The sequence below is a fragment of the Leptopilina heterotoma genome, unplaced genomic scaffold (assembly GCF_015476425.1).
Source record: "Leptopilina heterotoma isolate Lh14 unplaced genomic scaffold, ASM1547642v1 Lhet_113, whole genome shotgun sequence".
Taxonomy (NCBI): domain Eukaryota; kingdom Metazoa; phylum Arthropoda; class Insecta; order Hymenoptera; family Figitidae; genus Leptopilina; species Leptopilina heterotoma.
The window spans coordinates 444,158-466,381 of record NW_025110832.1 but is presented as its reverse complement, the minus strand read 5'-3'; the positions used below and the strand labels follow the sequence as shown (position 1 = coordinate 466,381).

The window sequence follows — 22,224 nt, the reverse complement described above, 5'->3', positions numbered from 1 at the left end:
GTTTTCTTCTGAACGTGAAATTTGATAGGATCTAATATCTCTCTGACTTTGAGTCCCGGAAATCGAGAATTGCATTGAACGGTATACGTTTCTTCAATTGAGAGAGTAGAAATCTTGAAGCGTAATTGAAAGATCCGTGACGATCATTCTTTTTACTTGTCTTTTAGAAACTCTTGATAAAATTTAGTTCGCGGATTCAGACAAGACTAAAGACTATTGAGATTGGAGACAAAAAACGAATTCAATGATTTTCAATCCGTACTATCCTTCTCGAAGCATTTTTTAAAAATAATTCCTCTTTTAAACACAAATTTTAAGAGTACTAATATTTATTTAGAGGACTTTCTGGTCAAGAATTTAAAAAAAATCCATTTTTTGCTTAAAAATGTTCCTTAGTATCGTAAAATTACTGTTCCAGAAAACTTTTTAAGAAATATGCAACACAAAAGTTGTAGCAATTTTTATGGCGGTATGTACATCAGGCTTCGCACTCGTTGATTAATTTTAAAAAGTAGCAAAAAGCACCTTTAAGACTGAAAAGAAGTAGTAAAAAAGTAGTTATCGAAAAATTAAATGTGACGACTGAAAAGACTGTTTTTAGTCCTATTTATAATGTGCACAAATTTTATTATGTACGATTTCCTTAATTCTAAATTTTTTCAAAATTCAATCATGTTCCAAATTTTCAATTAGAATTCTTCAGAAACACGATTATATTTAAAAATAATTTTTAAAATTAAAAGAATTATATTCATTAAAATAAAATTTTAAAACTGTACACGATTAACAATTACAATTTTAAATTAAAAAAATTATATTGATTTAAACTGCATACGAGAAAACTGTACCTACATGATTAAAAATTACAAACTTTAAAAAAATTAAATTAATTTGAGCTGCATATCTCCACACAAGCTTATTTTTAACGGTATGCAGAATTTAAATTAATTAAAATTTTTAATTTTTAATAGTGTGTAGGTAGTTTTCCCGCGTTTGCACTTTGACGGAATGCAGTTTAAATTTTTAGTTATAGATTTAATTTAATAATTTTATTTTTAAAATTTGCTAGTATGCACTTTATTTTGTACATAGTTTTCCCGTATACCTATACAGTTGAATTGTGGCCATATGATAACGTCTCAAAATATAAAATTTGACAAAATTTCCAAATGATTCAATTTTTAAAAATTATTTACAGCAATCTGCCATTTTGAATTTTCAAAATCTGACATTAAATTCAATTCTTTATCTGAAAAACTGAAAAAACTGAACAATGAACCTTTAAAATTTAATTTTTCTACCCCCTATTATTTTTACCGTGAGATTAAAAAACCCTAACACACGAGTGTTTGGGTTAATTTTTAATACATTTTTTCATATTATTAAGTAGAAATTAATTAATAAACTTATTAATTTTTAAGAATAATTATCTTCTAAAAGACTACATTAGATTAAAAGTAGAAGAAAGGAAACAAGAATTATGAAAAAAATGCTCGGATTTCCAAATGATCGGGAAATGTTTCTCTTGAAAGAATTTATGTCTCAATTTGAAGAAAAAGATGAATTTTTTGTCTACAAAAAATATGGTAAAGCGAGTGAAACTTTCTATAAATTATGAAATTTCAATAATCTTCACCTGAATCTAGAAGAGCGTTAAAATCGTGGAATAAGGAATATGTATATTGAAAATAGTGTTACCTGAAACCATCGAAGCCATCGTTTGACCCATTTACAGTGAGGACAGGTGCTCTCGCATATGCTTTCGCTACCCTTCTGTTTCTCTCGAAGACAATTACTTTCGCCCATATTTCATCGTCTATTTGATTCCATTTATCTAACACTTCTTGTATGTGGTCCTAAAAGAGAAATTGCTTCAATTACTAATTTTCATTGGCAAATAATTTAATATTATATGTAATTCAATTTTTTATTTATTTTAATTTATTTTAATTTAATTTATAATATTCTGAAAATACATTTAACGGTCAAATTTTAAACTTAATTAATTTACTTAAAAAATCTTGAATAAGAACGATGCATAAATTTGTTTTTGTTGTTAACACATCAACGCTCATGTCCATCTTCATATACATAAAATGAAATACTGACTTTTAAAATCGGATGCTTACGCTCTCGACCTAATGACACCGTTCATTAAAGTTTCATTGCATGCTTTCTTCCGGCAATACTTGATTCATTCTAACATAATTTAGAAAACGATTCGTTGACAACTTTAGATTTTTCTTTTCAAATTTAAAAAATCTTCAATTTCATCCCGTAAAGGTGTTTGGAAATGATTTACTATTCGAGTTTACTTAATTTGAAAAATCTTCTCCGAAAATCGAAATTAAAGGCTGAAACAACTAAAGTTTGCAAAACTGAAGTTGGTTTTCTCATTACGACTAAAATCAATTTTTAAACTGCATAAACTTGAAAAGTAGCTCGTTCTCCAAAAGAAAATTTACCTTCAACTTTTATAGAAAAAGCAAATTTTTCCGCAACGACTTTGGGTGGAATATAGTAGATTTATCAAAATTATTGAAAACAATTGATTTAGAGATAAATTGAAGTTAAGAATTCAGGAAAATAATTGAATTTTGGAAAATAGTAGTTTTTGAAGGAAAATATGAAAAAAATTATTTTAAAATAAATGCATTTTACAAACATTTAGAATTAAGTTCTTATCGGGATAAGAACGAAAAATCATGAAAAAGTCAGAGAAAACCAAAATCGAATTTTCATTTACAAAACTAGTCGAAAAAGTCGTTTATTTTGTTAATAGTTTTTTCGACTAGTTTTGTACTTTGGATGAATTAGAACGCCTTTTTTATCCATTAAAGTCGATCCGAGGCCTAGTTAACAAGTTCCAATGAAATTTAAAATTATTTTTGTCCATTTCGAATTTTAAAACGAGTGCATAGTGTCCAGAAAATTTGTTTCGTAACAGTTTTTTTCCAAATAAAACGACCATGAAACGATAAAACTCTCACACATGATTTAGAATACATAATAACTGTTATGAAAATTAATTGAGGCAAGTATTTTGAATTAAATAATCAAATTGAAAATCATTAAATATTGCTGCACAAACTATAACTGGCATGACTATCAGCGAGCGTGGGTAAAAACAGTGTTTCAGAATTTTTCTCCATTTCAGTTGTATTAATCTGTTTCACAAAAATCCGAAATTTATGATGAATAATTAATTATTGAAAGGTAAATTTAAAAATAAAATTTACTTATAAATTTATCTGAAACCTGAGAGACGCACCCTATGAAATTACAAAATCTATAAGGCAAAATTTATTTCTTCTCTAACTGTACGATTCGTGTATTTGATTACAGATTACAATCGATTTTAAGTGCTTCCTAGTTCCGTAATAAATTCAACTTTCTGCACTTTCTGCACTTTCTGCACTTTACTTAAATATATTACGATGGATTTTGTACTGCAAACTGCAATATATTTTCAGTACATTAATTCTTATTAAATTTGTCTGTGAGACCTTTTAGAGCTGTGCGAGAAAGTAAAGAAAAAAATTTTACATTATTTAATCTCCTACTTTTCAGTTTAATAATTCAGACAATAAAATGTTAAACTTATGACAACATTTTATAACATTTCTTTTATGCAATTTATTAATGAAAACTTGGCCTACAATATCCGCTTCACATCCTAACTTTTACTTTTTAAATATTATTAATTTTTAAAATTTACAAATATAAAAATATTTCATTACATATTTTATACCTAAATTTGAAAAGTGAAGTTCAAAAAGGATGGAAATATATTGAGTACTTCCTGACATTATTTATAGTAACAGGATTGGCTGTAGTTTAGTTTTCATAAAATATATTGCAAAATTGATGTATACAATCCCTTGAACTTGAGGTCAGTTGAAGTAAAATTTAATACTCTGCAATTTCCCCTCGCAGTCAAAATTTTAAATATTTTTACGACAGTCGTATGGAAGTAAAGGTCCAGGTCATTACGAATCAATAATAATTTTTTTCTTATAAAAATATTTAGTATTCTGTTAATATTTTCTCAATGTACCTATCAGATGGTTATTTAAAAATATAAATTCTATTTTCGCCAAATTTATTTTAGGTACTCTATAAAAATTTACAATATAATTTAAAGTTTTAAATAAAAATAATAATTTCCAATTAATTTAAATTTAATCAAGATTTAAATTTATTCGATTTAGTAAATCAAAAGTCTGATGCCAGATTAGTATTCAATAATTCCCAAAATTCCTTTTCGAAAAATTATTAATAAAAAACCTCCATTTTTGATGAAAAATTTTTAATTTTTAAAATTCGTAATTAGTGATCCTTTAGTGATCTTTTAGTAACATGTTTTATGCAAACTCCGTCATTTAAAAAAAGTCCGCCATATTGGAGCGGCCCTTTTGAATTTTGGAAAGCTGATATGTCACATTCATCAGCAACGACCTCGAAAACCTACGAATCGTTATTAGTCCCGACAGATGACAATACAAGTAAAGACGAGCCTTAAAATCCACTCGTTAATTTTAACAACAGTTTGCTTTGAAAATCGTTTCCAAATGATAGGTCTCTTTATTAACTAAGCACATAAGCACTATTATCAAGGAACAATAATATTACCTTAAACAACTTGTCTAAATTATACCAGACGTCTTCTTCTTCCTGCTCTTCGTACTGTGTGTCCGCCAGGTTATCCCTGGAGCGGGAAAGTATTTTTCGTCTCGACACCATCCTGAGTCACACTTGAACCTGCACAGAGTCAGAAAGAAACAAGTTAGATGCGTACTTATTAGTCATAGGTGGTCATAGGAAAAAGTTTCAAGTGAATGTAATCCAAATGTCAAGAAGATGCACGGATGTGACTTTGAGTTTCGATATCTGCATATATTCAACGGATCATTATATTATCGTATCATCGGACGCAATCCCAAGAGGGAATATCATCCACTTGATTCCGCAATCAAGTATATTCTATGTCATATTTTACACGTCACGCACGTCACTCTCGCTGCTATAAGCTTGGCCTAACCTATGACATTAAGGACGTACGTCTTCCTTTCATCACCCAGTTTTTATACAAGATCCTCCTTCTTCTCCCACGATCAAGTTGCAAAATTGCAAAACACTAAGTAATTATTTATATTTTTAAACTTTTACTTTCTTAATTCCGCTAGTCCGCAGGACTAGAACCGCATTATTTATTTGCATTTTTCGGATATTTTGCACATTTTTATGTTAATGATTGGAAATGTATAATTATACAAACTGGGTGTTTGACATTAAGAATAAAGAGTTATGTTACTGTTTTGGATTTCAGTTACAATTTTAAATATAATAAGTGAATATAAAAATCATTATGGCATGAATTTTTAGAAATAATTCAATTTTCAAAAGATTTCAAATTAAAAACTTTGAATACCTACTGAATTTTTCATACTTTTAACTAACAATTTTGTAGAAATTATCTTTTTCAGAAACTTTAATTGAATTTTTTTTGACTAATTTGGCGGATTTTATTTTCTAACATATATTTAATTGAACAATTTCCGAATAATCGATGAAATTCCGTAAAATTTATTTATTAACAAATGGATTTGAAAATTCTCAAAGAAGTTTTTCAAAAATTATTGAAAGTAATTGATTTAAAGAAGAATTTTAGTTAAAACCCGTGTAGAAAATAATAATTGAATTGAAATAATGGAAATAATTTTGAAAAAGTTATAGTAACAATATTTTTATAATATAAAATAATGATTTCATCACTGGGTCATCCTTCATTATTATAAATTGTTGAATTTCAAAAAAGTGTGAATTTGAATCTTTTGAAGAATTTCAATTCTTATGGAAAACTAATAATGATTAAATATTTATTTAAAAAAAGTTATTGATGTTTTCGAAAAATTTAACAATTAAAGAAATTCGTAACTAAATGTAAGAGAACATTTTGAGTATCTAATATACTTTTGAGACTGAATCAGAATATTTTTTAAAGTAGGGAAAAAGTCAAAATTTTGTTTTGGAAATCAGGGAAAAGTCAGGGAGAAACAAAATTTAATTTTTTTGACAACCCGGATTGAAATTGAATCATTTTTAAAAATTTTATTCATAAAAAATTTGAATCATATATATGCAAGTTGTATAAACAAATAAATTTTTGTAAGTTTTAAATATTTTTTCTTCCAAAACATTTGATTAATAATACAATACATTAAGTATTAATACATTGTTAATATAACTTTTAACATATTTTAATTTGTTGTTTGGTATATTTTTTATCATCTTTTTGTCCCCTGTTTGAGGAAAAAATGCCTCTTTTCACCTTTTATGAAGATAAAAGGGACTGTGATGCCTGTAATCGTGAAACCCGAGATTACGCCCGAAAATGCAGCTGTAATAACCGCATCCGTTCTGTATGGGAATTCCGCACAGAATAGCCGTTGAGCAGTTCCATATAAAATCGTTTAACCATTGAACGCTTTTGATTTCAAACCTTTATAACTTTGCCAAAAGTTAAAATATTTTCCAAACACATTTACAACAATTTTCACTAAACTTTGCAAGTAAATATTTAATAAATTTTTAGAAAAGATTCGGTACGTGTTACCTCCAAAAAGCTTAGAACCGAACTTTATATCTGCGGAATTGAAAGTAGGAGAATGTCGTGAATGAAATGGAACTTGTATTCTAATTCCTATTCCAGCTTGCTACAATGCTAAACTTGCTACAATAATGCTGACCGTTTTAATAGAAGTAATAACGACCCTGCAACACAAAGTACTCAGGGCACTTTATTGTGTATGGCATTAAAAAGGGGAGGAGATATTTTTAACATACATATGACGCAAAAGTATATACCTGATGGCATTACAAAAATGCTTCGACCAATAATTATTGAAAAGTTGTTGGTAAGCCGTGTAGACTTTTTTCCAAATTTCTTGTGCCCCGAAGATAGTGAACAGGGCGAACAGTTGAGTAAAGAAGTTACAAGATCGCTTTAGAGTCCCAACACCCGCAGGCGCGTCGTTAATCTGGTGACTTTAGCGAGAATCGCGATCTGCAATGTCTCGCGTGTGTTTTGCAGTGCAAATTGCAAACTGTTGCGAACTGTTGCGAACCTAAATACTGCATTGGGAGTAGTCGAGTCCAGTCGAGTCCAGTCGAGCATGTGATTAGTGGCGACTTTTAAAGTTTAAACCACGGAGCTAGTGAATTTAAAATCAGAGTGCAAGGTATGCGATTACCATTGGTTGCCATTGGTTGCCATTGGTGGCTGGAGATCCGGATCGGATATTTATGTGTCGCTGATATTGTCGATGCGGACCGTGAGTTTTCCCTTTAACGACATTTTAACCGGTAATCCGCGGGAGTTACTCTTCCAAGGAACTGCTCTCGCTTATTCCGATTTCGTCGCTAATTGTATCGACTCTCGCTCTACGAATTTTATTCTCCAATTTTCGCAAATGCCAGCCGTGCCAGCCATGTTCCAGGTGACGTTAATCGCAGATGACAATGTTTAATTGGATAATTAAATGCTATGGAAACGATAAGAATGTGTACATATACATTTGAGATTGCGCTCACAGTTTGCTATGTTTATGTAGATGCTGCACAATCTTTGGAATGTATTACGCACTATTAGCCCATAATACGCATATCGTATGTCTTTCCATTTTTCTCATTCACGAATGGTCCATAAAATTATTTTTGTCATGGAAAAAACATTTTCTGCGCAAACTAAAAAAATTTGCCCTTCACTTTTATTAGTTAATAAAATTATAAACGAATGTAAATATTGACTTACTTATAGTTATTGAAAATTATTACAGAATAAATATTTCCCACATTATTGGGAATAATCGTAAAATGAAAGTATATTTTATAACGGTTTGTTTTTTCTTCGTTTCGAAATAATAACTTTATTTATATAGAATTCAAATAGGTGAAAGTAAAATCTAATCAGTAAAAAAAGTATAACTTTAATTAAAAATTATAATGAGGACAATTTTACTGAAAAGTCATTAGATAATTTGATAGAAAAAAGATAAAGAAGAAAATTCAATTTTACGTATATATAAAATTTATGGTGTTAGTAAAAATGATGACAATCTTTTCAACTATTTTTCTCTCCAGATAATGAGATAATTAATACCTTTTTCATATATGTATATATATATATATATATAATATAGAAGTATGTGTCTAAAAATGAAAGCGTATTAATTACATAATTCTTGTTAAAAATGCATAATTTCTTTTTGCCGGTTTTAGATTCAAGATATCTTGTTTTGTTCACTATTATTGTAAAAAGATATCATTCCCCACATAAAAATTTTCGATGTCTTTTGGAAAATTTTTTGAAAAGGATTTCTGGTAACTGTTTATACGCTGTTTTCCGGTATACATATCTTTTTGAAAAACTACGTCACTTCTTTACAATTTCATTAGTTCATGACTAACATGATGGTGGTACTTTTCTTTTCTAATCAAAGATTTTGAGCAAGCATCAATCAGTTGTTAGTTTAATGCACTTGGGATGAATTATAGAATTAAAACTCTTAAAGTTAAACGCAACGTTTTGTGTGAAAATTCAAAATTTATGGTATTAAATCCTTATAAACTCTATAATTAAAAAAAATATTTAAAATTTGTCCGGATAATGGGGTCCCTACTGTCAGTATATATTTGTGGAGAATGGTCTACTTCTCATCAAATGGTACAGAGAATCAACATGGTTGACTATTTTTTTATTTATAGACAGTGGTGATAAAACTTTAAGATAGTAAATTTCAACAAATCTCTTAACTCACTATCAGTTATGAATTCTATCATTTCTACCAGGAATAATTTATGGTACTTCCATGTATATTCTCTTTAATACGTTAATACTCTATCAGCACCTATCATTGCATATTTCTAAATAGGAATTATGAATCTAGCAAAATGATTTTGTTTTTAACCCGTATCTTCTAAAACTTTTATGTTCAAGGGTTGATATAGGGGTGGTTTTTAATTACGATTAAGGGTTGTTGAGTTAATGGGAGATGTAAAAAACCTTGCTTATTTGTAATTAGAAAATATAATATAACACTTTATTAAAAATTATTGACCATATAATCCAAGAAATTCGGAACTTTTTTAGGTTTGGATTGATTTTTGTTATTCCTGATATAAGGGTAGTTTTTCAACCCTTTCTCCAAGGTTTGGAACTTTTCAAGGGTAATTTTCAGATTCAGCAGGTCGAAATCTATAAGAATCTATACTTCTTTATTCTTTTGCAATTCCCTTCTAGACAAATTTTGACCATTTTTCAGTACCGTTCATTCGTCGGTCCTTTCTTAAAAAAGATATTACTAATAGAGAAACGATATTAGGTGTGAAAATTAGAAAGTTTAAATTAATTTATTAAAATGAAATCGTAAGATTATATATTCTCTTGAGACATCTCCCCTGGAATTATTCTCTAATTATTCCGTGAACATTTAGCGAATTTATTCACCAAAAGGCAAAAAGTTCAAGTATGGTTAGCGTGCATTCGCTTGTGTTATTTACAATGACGCTATAAAGTAAAGTGGCGTGAGTCAAGTTGTTGTTTCATTGTACGACAAAGGAAGTAGGTGTAGAAGCAGAAGGTGAATAAAAATACTATAGTTGTGCGAGAGCTGTTAAATCCAAGAATAGTCATTTACTACTATGCTTGCCTGATCGTCTTCAAACGCCAAGGCGTCAGTTTGGTTTACGTCATAAACATTAGATCGTAATGACGATTGTCTTTTAATTAGAGCCAGTGAGCTGAGGCTCAGTTAAGATCGAAATTTCGATTTTCTGAAATAAACTTTATTCTAAAAGTTTTTTAAAAACAAAGTTGACTTTTGCGACAACGAAGAGTATTTTAAATTTCTTTCAAATATGGGTAAAAGTTTAATAAAAAATCTTTTAGATAATAATTACGAAATTCTCCGCAAGAGTGTAATTAAAATAATAATCTTACATCGCGATTTGGCTAAATAAAAAATGCTTTCTGAATGTAAAATATTACTTATGATAATTATTTTCATTTTCCCCTAAAGATAATGTATATATATATATATATATATATATATTCTTGTTATGCGAATAATTGAAAATCATACATGTATATAATGATTAGACGCAAATGAGTGGAGTCTAGATGGTTTTGAATTTGCTTTATGGAAAAAATAATAAAGTAGACATTTTCTTCGTAGTTATTATTAGGGACTTAAGTAATGAAGTGTTATGTACAGTAGCCGTGTTAACGAAATGGAAAGTCTGAGAAACTAAATTAACTTCCCTAATAAACTTCCGCGACGGATAATCGGCATTAGTTCTCCCGGAACTCCAATTAAGCCTCGTGCATCCATTCAATATTATGAAAGAATATCTGATGAATGAGAAAATTTAAATGAGATCATGACAAGGCCACAATTTCTTAATTATACTTATTATAATTTTTATTTTTAACTGTCATTTTCGACACTATTTGACTCTTTATTATTTGCTGTTACAAATGGTGAATAATTACTATTTTGCAGTGATTTTGTTTCAGACAAAAAATGTGATTAACACCAAAGTAAACTCTTTAAAAAGTTGATTTCTTTTCAAGGTTTAAGATGGTTTATACCTTCAGATGTCTCTGATAGATGCTTCAAAGGAGGCACGCGCCAGCAGAATGACAACGAAAAAAAAAACCAAGGAGGAATATGTAAATATCAAGAAGGGAAGTTTTACGAGTCTGAACATAGTAGATTAATGATAAGAGTTTTAAACCGATCAAATTTTTCATTTTTTAATGTCTATATTTTATTCTATATTTATAACTTTAGGCGCGTCTTTTTGGAAGATAATTTTTCAAAACGGCGCGCAGCATAAGTCGGAATAAATTTAATTCTATTCATTTCAAATTTTAATCACTTATTTAAAATAGCATTCCACAGGGAAATATACGTATGGAATTTTTGATTAATTTTTTGTCTTTCAAGATTCAACATTTTGACACTTATGCCGTGGAGAGCCGGATGAGAAACATGTTTCGGAAGAACGTCTCCAGCAGCGCCATTTCTCGAAAGATTCGAGCCAGTGAATCTTGTCACTCTAGCTTTACACTTTATTAATGTGAGACATACTGAAAATCCTGGGAGCATTAGATCTTCTTTGTACGAAACTTGGAAAACTTATTTGGATATTCGATCAATTAGTTGACATATTAACATCGTAAAAATATTTGAGATGACACAGTTTTTTTAAAGCAATCCCGAACCAAATATTGAGAAAGTAAATATAAATAAAGAGTAGAGTGAAATTCAGTCGTTTACATTTTATACAAGTCGGCAATGTATTCACGTGTTGGATCTAAGGACGAGTTAACAAGTATCATCCTCAACAATCGCAGTCTTCCATTAAAGAGACGCTGAATCAGCCATTTCTAAAATTAAACTTGCGTGCGTCTGGACGAGACTAGGAGAGTTAACCGTTTCTGTAATCCGCTATGCGATCATGAACGTAAATTCCAGATTCCCCTTGAACTCTACCTGGCTAGCTTATTCATTGACCGCATTGTGTAAGGTAATAAAGAAAGTGCGTGTAAGCGAGTGCGAAGACACTCAGTAAGGAACTTCCTTACTGAGAAAAAAGGAAAAAAATATCTATGATTTACGTGCGTCCTTGCAGGTGTTCAATCGATAATCTGCCTGTGGCTTCTGAACATCCGCTTTTCTCATTAATTACTCATTTACACTTGTTCACTGTATTTATTCTTATGTTTCCAGATAAAGTTTATTTAAAGATTGTCCGTCACCTGTTTCCACACTTTCACGTTGCACACAGTTGCACAGTGCTTCCAAATGCCGAAAAAGTGGCCCAAAGTCGTCAAAAATCCCAATGCCTTACATAGTTATAGGTTGATATGTGTATTGACAGAAAACGACCCTTATGCACGGAGAGAGATTTTGTATTAATATTTGTTAAAATTGGCAATAATTTAATATATTCTTTTTCAATTTAGGGAAATCGTGTTTTATATTAAAAATTAATATTGTGCATATTAGTAGGCAGCCCTTAATATATTTTACAAAAATTAATAAAATTGTAATACAATTTAATAAAAGAATTATAATTTTTAAAAATGACTATATTAAAATCGCAGTCCGTGAAAGTATCGAAAGAATAAGAAAAATTGAAATAATTCTTTTAAATTTTAGAATAAAATACATATTTCAATCTTTAATATAGTCAATACTAAAAATTATGAGTGAGTCGAAAAGGACAGAAAATAAAAAGACGTAAGAAGGAAATAAAAATAAAAATAAACGCAATAACGCACGCACGCTGTACATTGGGAGATACAGTTCTCAACTTCCTTATATATACTAAACTCGAGAAATTTTCTGAACTTGTGAGAAAATGATATTTTTTCCATATTTTGTTTAAAAATGTTCTTAATTTATTTTACATTATAAATACATACTTTTGTATGCTGGGTCAAAATTTTATTCAGAAATGTTTATCATAATACTGTTTTTAAAATTGTTTGTTTCTGGAAAATGATTTCTATTGAAATTATATCCAATTTTTCGTTATATAAAAAAACCCATCATTTAATTTATTGGCATAAGAAAATGCAGCATATCTTAAATCATTTTTTTTAAATACCTTCCAATGTCGTAATTCATCTTCGTACACAGAAAAAAATTAATATCTAAACTTGAAATAATATTAATCTGAAATCCAATGAAGTGTAAGTATGTCTAAAATAGACATTATACCCGAGTCGAAATTTAGACCCTACTTAGCCTCTGAAAATGTAGGGCTTATTCAGGTTTAGCAGTCGTAAAGTAGGGCCTGATTTCAATACAATTTTTAAAAACTAGACCCTCCTTTGACTCCCAAAACAGGCTGAAATTTGCCAATCTTCCATTTGGAGAAGCAAAGGAGGGTCTACTTCTAAGAAACCTATACCGTACTTTTAAACCTCGCAGACCCTACTTTCATACTCCTAGACCCTACAATTAGAAAAAGAAAAATTTGAAGATTTGCTCAGATTCGAATGAAGCACTTGGGATGAGTAAAAGTGGAATTTTATGTTGCCAGCTGTTCAAAATGCGAAAGGTACGGAATTCGGACAAGCGCGAACCATATTCGGTCTGTTTTCGCACAATTTCTGCGGAATAATGTGGATCTGGAACTTCAGCACATTTACATCGTCTCAGTTCCCTGTGACTGGAATGAAGTTACAGATTCATCAAATAGCAGGGTTCTGAATGTTTAGATTTCCTTCATTGTCTCAATAGCTTTTTCTGTGTTTTTTAATACAACATTGAAGTGATACTTAAAACGATTACGAAACCATAAATACTTCAGGATCGGAAATCCAAGAGAGTGAGTGCTGATAGTTCCTTTTTAAGTTTCGTAGAGAGTGTCACAATTTTCTAAATATCCGACCAATTTGGTTTTTTGCATTGTATTGCACATGTAATGAAATGAGTTTCAAAGTTCTTTTTATAAACTTATATTCGCAATGAAATTTCTCTTCGTGTGTCCTCCAAGAGGCGATGGCAAGTGACATCATCAGAGATTACTGTCACTCGAGACCGGATGTTTCTCAGCAATGAGAAATTCACAAATTGGAACGCAATACTGTTGAGAAGAGTAGTCGAGTATTTAAAGGCCATGGTTCGAGAAGAGGTGCGGTGTTGTGCGGCGTTGTGCGGCGTGCGATTTGCGATGCCATGCAGCGCTCTGCGCTAGTAGTGTATATACTTGGCATGGCGCAGAGTAAATTCTCACCTGCCCTTGAAAGTAACAAGTCGTGAGAAAGGCCATGGCTTAAGGGGACATTTCGACTTTCAGTTTTGCTGCGCAAATAAAAAATTTTAAACTCTCTTCAACTCTTCAATATTGCTGTCTTCCTTTTCTCAAACGTGCTTGCAACTCAGAGATATGAATTATTACTCTCATGAGAAAAACAGTTCGGACGCATTCCCTTCACTGGACTGACAATGAATCTATTTTCTTGCGTACGAAACTAGCATTTTTTTACTTAATCCGCTGTTTCAGTTAAGACATGCATTATGTAATTCTTTTTTTCGTACAGACTTCGCGCAATCAAGTCGAAATCAATTCCAAAGTGTTATGAAAGAAATTGACAATTAGTTGCATCAGTTTTCTAATTGTTCGATGATTAGGAACCGATTTTAATTCATTTTGAGTTCAAGCTTACTGTCGAGTGGAATCGGGTGTTTTACAAAGAATAAATTTTGAGACATGGAAAACGTGGAAAACAGAACCTGAAAATTGAAATTAGAACCGCAATTGTCATTTCTTTCTAGATGATAATGAGAGTAGTGTCATCTAATAGCTAATGGTTCTGAATATCGATTCCTAGAGTGTCAGAGTATAAAAGATAGGTAATCTGTTAAATATCCGTGACCTGATGTAACAATTGACATAGTCCATAGTGATGGAGCGGTTCAAGCTGAATGGTTATTTAGTTATTTTCCAAAGCAGGTTTAACAATTGGGAAACCTCGAATTTAAGTTAGTGATGCATCAGTTAGGGTCTGGATGTATCTAAGATATCGGCTTAGTTTCAAAACTAATAATGATAATGATAATATTCGGATGTTGCCAGGGAACAAATTGTTCTTTTGTGCAATAAATTGAAGATACAGAAAAATTATTTTATGATTTTAAAAGGAGATGAAAATTCGTCAAACCTTTTGACATTGACGTTTTGAATTTGACTTTTGAATTTGATGACAAAATCGTTACAATAATTACCTCTAATTGTAACAGGGGAACGATTATAAAGCAAATTTCGCTGTTGCCTTGAAGATTCGGCAAAGTTGATGTGATTTTCCCACTGAAGCTCAATATAAAAATCCAATCGACTTTGACAACGCCTTAAAAACCCTGAGGGTGAACTCCGAAGGTGAGCAAAGTAAAGCAGAATTTCATGGGTACAAAAAGAATAATCAGATTCTCACGAAATGTTTGCTTTACGTTTTCTATGCTTAATGGTGTTCCGTAGTGATTTGCGCGCAAAAAGTAAAAGATTTATTTAGATTTACAACGACAGGAAGTAAAATTGGAAAAAGTTAAACAAATGCGCGATACATAAAATTGACACCAGAGGGCAGCACCTAATGGGCACATCTAATTTTCTCATTTTACTTCCTCTGGTCGTGTATTATATTGGATTTTCGATTTCTTGTGCACAAATGAAAGAACAAAATTTCAGGATAACTGGTATTTTTCCCTATTTTGCAATAATTGTCCAAATTGGGAGAAAAATCCTTTTGAAATTACGTTTACGTTCAAGCAGCCATTTTTAAAAGGCGACAACTGTTTGAAATTTCGCAACACCGTTAATATGGAACTACACCCTGATTCTTTTCCCGAGTCTATTTTTGGATCATTAGATTAAACAGCGTGTGTTGTGGTATGTTACTTTGTTTGTATGATTTGAAGTGTTTTTCGAAGTTTAACTTTCACATTTGTGTAGTTTATTGTAAATAATGTGTTATGCCGAGTATTAAAAAAGTCGGCTACGGACTGCGACTGCTGGGGAAATTTTGAAGGATTGTGGAAGTTAAATATATAAAAACTCTGACAGGGTATACATGGATAATAATTAACAAAAAATAATAATAATAAATCTTTCTATAACTTGAAAATTTCTTGTATTTTTGTTATTTATTATATTGGATACTATTTTGTAGAGTACTCGTAAGCTCCAAGTACCCAAAAATTCGAGTATTCCAAATTATTTGAGATTTTTATAAGGCTCGGCTCGGCCCGAGCTTGAACTAAATAGGCTCGGTTCGGGTCGAAAAACGAGAAGCTCCAAAATACTCGATCGAGCTTTGAGCTTCCAGCTTTTTGCACCACTCTACTATTTTGTTTTTTGAAAAATTAATATCGGATTCGTAATCAGCGACGTCGAAAACTCTAACGAATTTTAAAAAAATTTAATTACTTTTCGATTTTTGGTCACGTCGTGCTTTGGGAGCGTTCACAAATGATGTCACGCAATTTTTGGAGATTTTCAACCCCCCCCCCCTCCTCCCTGTCACGCAATTTTTGCAATTTCACATGAGAAAAATACATTGTGTCACGTTTAGTAAGACCCCCCCCCTACCCCCAAAAGCGTGACATCATTTGTGACCACTCCCTTTCAACAAATTTTTACAAAACCAATCCGCCATTTTGAATTTTAAAAATTAGACTTTAGATTCGTAATCGGCAGTCAAAAGTATTAAAGAAACTTTAGATCTTTAGATGTACAGATCTTTAGAAAACTACATTTGTTAATTAATAACATTCTCGTATAATTGAATAAATTTCTTAACAAACATAATGAATTTGGTGTAAATTTTGCTTCTTTTGTTATATATACGATTTCAATTATAAATGAAGGAATGTTAAGTTATGTAACCAACAACATCGGATGACTCAACATTTCTTGTATACGGAACGAAAACTGAAAAGTTTGCTGTAAATTAGGGTTATTAAATGAATTGTACATTCCATTTCAGTTTCGGTTCATATCTTTAAAAAACAATGCTCGAATAATAATATAGAATTATAATATAAAACACCAGTTTCTATGCTACGCAAACCATTGTATTTAACTTTACTGCAATTTATCATAATTTTATGTTCCTCATTTCATAATCGAGAGTGAAAAATAATCTACTTTATCCGCAAGCCGTTGACAATAAATTGATTATTATTATTATTGCTCGGACAATTTTATTAAACTATATTACAAATATTAAAGACATTAGTTTGCGGTTTAACTCTTAATCGATAAGAATAATGCATTTTTGGAATTTTATTTGTTCCTCATTAATCTTGTTTTAAAATGTTTTTCACCTTATAACAAAATTCTGAATGACAGGTGAAGAAATGATGACATAATAATTACCTCTCAATGTCACAACCAAGGTACCCGTATGTTTAGTTTTTCGTTCTGACATATCATCTCCGTAAAAATCAAGTTTACGCGATTAGCATGACAATATAAATAAGTAAAATAAATTTTCTTTTCATAAGAATTTTGATGCTATCTGATTAATTAATTAGTTGACAAGAAACAACAGCAAGTTTTTTTTAAATAAACATTTTTATTTTTTATTATCATAAGAAAAAGATAGTTTCGAATTAAAATTCTTTGACAATTTTTTCAGTTTGTGACAAATAGGACGACATTCACTTCCTCTTGGTGTGTTACGTAATTTATGGATGACTAAGTTAATTTTAATTAATATATTTTAAATCACTCGCAAAGTGCCTACTGTAGTCTTTAATGTTATCCGCCTCCAATTTTCCAATTTAAGATTTGCGGAATACGAAATACGGAATCCCGAATGTCAATTTTGTATCCCATGTCGGAGAGATACAAATTGAAAATAAGAGTTTAGCAGACTATTTCGTCGCTTGAGGGCAGAATAATGCCATTTGAATGAAATATTTGAAAAATTTTGTAATGACATCTCAAATGTGAACTTTTTTTATTTATTTTAGGTAGACTGAAATATATCAGAAAATTGGTTAATGATAGTAATATTTATATCTGAATGTAGTTTAGTGCATAACTTTTTATGATTTTTGCTTTTTTGATATATTTCAGTCAACCTAAAATTAACAAAAAAAGTTAACATTTGAGATGGCATGTTCTTCAAATCTTAATTCAAATGGCATCACTCTGTCCTCAAGCGACGATTTAACCATAATATTGACAACGTTATATCAGTGAATTTAACTTGGATTTTAATTTAATAAAGTACAAAGTATTAAAAAGTCGGGACTGTTTTTAGATTTTTGTTAAGATTTTGAATAATTATTGCAGCCTTCGCTGTATCCACTTTCGGTTCCTGTAAACAGAACTTGGGAAATCAACCGAATTTTAAGCGCTAGATGGAACTGGTTTCCATGCTGTCTGCGAACATTCGACCATCCATAATAAGGGTTGTTTCCTTAATATCAATAGACATGCCAACCTTAATGTGTAAGGCATTGAAAGATTCTAAATAACAAATTTTTTCAGACTTTTGATGGTCACGTTTTTGGCTTTTAGAAACACTGTGTGACAATTTACTTGAAAGTTTTTAGGGTCGTTGAGCACAAATCTAATATATTGAATTGGCACTGAAAAGACTGTAAACTGATCTGATAGTGATATTTGGTGATCTACAAACCCTTTAGTTTGATGATTAGTCGCCAATGTGGATTCAAAAGTTTGTATAATTAATTTCCTCTCAGGAAATAGAAATAATACTCTTCCATAAGGAAGCAATTATTTAGATAATAAAATAGCACTAGAGTTTGATTTGTGTGAAAAGAAAGCAGTGTGAGTGTGCGTAAAATGAAGTATCAAAGTATGTTCGAAGTTGTGAACATTCGGATTGGTTGTTCATAAAAGAAGCCATTGAACTGCTGTCGTGTGGGATGCGCGAAATTTGACCGCACATAACTGTACGCTAATTTCTACGGTGTCACGGTGCATGAACCTTGCGGACATTGTTCACTGCTACACCACGAATTATAATTGGATGAACTGTATTCCATTCGACGCGGCCTCCTATGCATTTCGCAAGTTTCTTAAAAAAGGAGCAATAAACTGAAACAAAAAATGCGATAAAAGAGCCACATTCCTCTACGCAATGCTGAGTTATCCGATTATATCGTTCGTTAACGCAAGTCGGCAGCGCTCGACTGTTTTAGTGTTTTTTTCCTACAATTACAAAATCGGTCTCAATCTGCGAAAGTACACAATAATAGGCGTAATCTTGCATAGCATCGAAATATTTTCAATTTCAACTAATTCAGTGAAATCGAAAGTCTCGATTTCGTGATTTATGAACCTACGTTTCGTATACTAAATAAAAATGTGTTTTCCTCTCGGCATCTAAACGATTTCCATGGAAAATTTTACGAAATTCCCAACAATATTTCCCGGGATATTCTCGGCACTTTCATGGGAGTCGTTCCGAATAATTTCCCGACAATATTTTCACGTGGGTTGGTAAAAGTTAGAGGATTGAATGAGTATACCGACATTTCTCGCTAAGTTAATTTCATAACATAGCAATTTAGAATCATTATATTAAAATTGTTTAAAAGAAATTAAAAATATTTGCCGAGGGCATATTATTAGCGTATATTTATCAGGTCATTAGCAAATATTTTTTCGCATGGAACATGTTTTATAAAATAATTAGCATAAATTTTTTTGAAACGTTTGCAAATTTACATTGTCTTTTAATTAAAACACTTGGTATGATTATCAAAAGATATGCATGGTATAGTTTTAAGGCTTGTACATTGTTGTAGTGAAAGGAAGAGTAAAATGGGACAAAAAATAAAGAAACATGAACACTCTTGTAAAAGATGCGTGCATGTAATCTCCATTACAAGCGTCCTTTCAAATGTCAGATGAGGACGCAAGGTCATTTGAATAAACAACAATTAAATCACGTTCACTCTTTACAAACATTCCGAAAATGAAAAAATCTTAATGTCAGTACTCGAAAGAATGCGCGGTTGTTGTATGATAATCTATATAGGTTTGAGGAATACTTTCCATGCGCTTGCGTCCTTTTTATGTTTCAAATTATGTTAATGGTATTCGCATTAGTGTAGGTAGGATTGAACTCAAGTTTAAAAAAATTGGAAATTTTAATGATTATGCTCTTCAAGAGGTTTTGTTTCAAGAAAGGGCGAGGATGAGTCTTGGAGATTTTCTTGTTTGCGTTGAAAACGAATCTGACCTTGAAAGTGATCCTGCATCAGGAAATTTTATCTTACTTGAAGATTCTCAGGTTCGCTAATTACAAATCTAATATTGGAAAGACAATTTATCAGAAGACTCTGTTTAAAAAGTTTAGCACAAATGATGTTTATTTGTTCAAAATTGACGAAGATAAATTTTCTAATTAATGTTGACTATTAAGAGAGGTGCTTTACATTTGGAATTTTTCAAGTGTGGGCACCGGAAAATGAAATGTCTGCTTTGTTTAGAGAGTATTACAGCATTTATTTTTAGACCATGCAGTTTGGCATATTGATATATAGGCGACAGTAATGTGGACTTAAATAACAAAGCAAATATGCTCAATAAACATTGTGACTTGATGATTTTTATGGAAAGCAACAGCAGGATGAAAAAATGAGTTATAATATCATAGAGAAGATTCATGAATGAACGCTGAAATTTATAGTAATTGTTATTGTCGGACTCTGCATTAACCGAGTGCACTCTAAGCGGCAGGCTCTTTTGTGTGTAAAATGCAAAATGGTTTCTTCGGCGGACTCTGTCCTGTCGGTATTTATGGCATCGTTCCTCACTACTGAGCGGCGCCCCTAATTACTGAGTTTTCGTTTGAAAAATCGAAAGTGGGTAATGTATCTACGGATGCTTAACTGACGTTTGGAATCGGCTACCGTAAGATGCTCGAAACAATGCCGAGCCAGGAGGGAGGAGCCACGGAGGTTCAGGGTGGACGCCAAGGACATCGCGGGAGGAGAGAGAGAGACGTCGGTACTGTCGGTACTGCCGACCACTGCCGACTACGGGAAAGGTCAAATACCGCCATAATAATGTCTCTCTTTAGCAGAATGCGGGGAGGACTTGCAACGCCAACGAGTCTGCAATTACCTTGTCTAGAATAAAAAGGTCCGAGGAACGAGAGAAAAACGAGAATCCCCGGACTCTCTCGACTCCACCCGCAGTTCATTAATTAATTCTCGCGCATTTTTCAGCACATCTGAACGGCAACGGCAACGGCAACGGCAATATTTTCCGGAGAAATTATCGTTCGGTTTATTATTCTCAAAGAGGAGGTGTTTGAGAAATTATAGGGATGGGGGGCGTCAAATGAATTATTGATAATGCTACTCTGCGGATGGTAAAGGCTATTATCTGCATCGCAGTGGCTACCACGAGCTACCTTCTCATTCGAAGGCACTTTATTTATATCACTCCGCATTTTAGTCACTTTTTAGTATTCACTCTTTAACGTTGGATTCAAAAAAATTACATCACATTATATGAATCATGTATTCTTCTCCACTGAAAGTTCACTCTCGGAGTATACGAATTTTATACGATGCTAATTAAATTAACTTTATGAAGTGTACGGAGAAGGTTGTATAATTTACCTTCTCTCGAATAATTATGCTAACTAATTTGTAAACCACATAAAAAGTTGCGAAATTTTTCAATATACATTAATTGACATTTAAAGATTTTTTTTCTTTTTCTTTTTTTTTTTTTTGATAATTCAACAGGTTCTAGCATTTTTCCAGTACTTTAATTTATGTGAAATTTTTGTTAACTGTTTTTTCTGGTATTAGTTTCATTATTTTGCAGGAGTAATTGTTTTAAAAGGGCGACGATCCTGTAATTATTCCACATTTCATAATCAACCTTTTTATTTCCCATCTTCAGTCCTTTACTTCTGCAATGCATTTTCACTTTTCATAGATCATATTTCACTTCCCATATCGCATGAATATCCCAGAATTGGTTGAATTCTAATAAAAAATTTTACAGGAATTCCTAGGAAACATCTAAGGGGTCATTTTATGGGAATACGGAATCAAATTATGGCATCCGTAATGTGGAATTTTGAATTCGGAATGGGGCACACATTCAGAATGTGGAGTACGCAATCTGACAAGGGACAGTTCAAAAAATAAGTAACGCTTTTCGGGGGAAGAAGGGAAATAGTGCGTTACTTAAAACTGGATCCAGCTGGAAAATTCTTTACAGGATATAGGATGCAGGAATATTAACTATCAATGTATATCGTGTAAAAGTTCCTACACTTGCATGATCCTGCACAAAAACTTTTAATTTTTCAGTTGCTAAGGAACATTTGACATACATTAGTTCATATTTTGATATGTAAGGTTCCTATAACCTTGTTGGATAAAAAAAGGTACTGGGCTTTCGAAAAACTCATAGAAAACTACTGTGCAGGATGTTAAAAAAGTAAATAAATTAATTGAGGAAAGCATGCAAGATCATTTACGGATTCCTTACAGGATTCTTTACAAACAAGTTCCTACAATTAACAAGGGTGCAAGTGTTCCTGTGCAGGAATATTTTCATGAAACATTGCTAACTAATGTGCTTGCACTGGAACCTGTATCTGCATAGGATCCTTGATCCAATATCCTGCAGGAGATTCAG

The 22,224-nt window shown here is 31.4% G+C and overlaps 1 protein-coding gene across 4 annotated transcripts in view; it reads right to left on the bottom strand.

Moving 5' to 3' along the window:
- LOC122505758 overlaps positions 1–22,224 on the bottom strand; it is a 110,852-nt gene that overhangs the window by 8,352 nt on the left and 80,276 nt on the right. For all 4 annotated transcript variants that reach the window (XM_043617598.1, XM_043617576.1, XM_043617583.1 and 1 more), the window contains 2 exons: positions 4,633–4,761; positions 1,699–1,856 (listed from right to left, as the gene is read on the bottom strand). In XM_043617598.1, coding sequence (XP_043473533.1) covers positions 1,699–1,856; positions 4,633–4,743 — 269 coding nt within the window. In that variant the 5' untranslated portion in view covers positions 4,744–4,761. The remainder of the gene's footprint in view (positions 1–1,698; positions 1,857–4,632; positions 4,762–22,224) is intronic.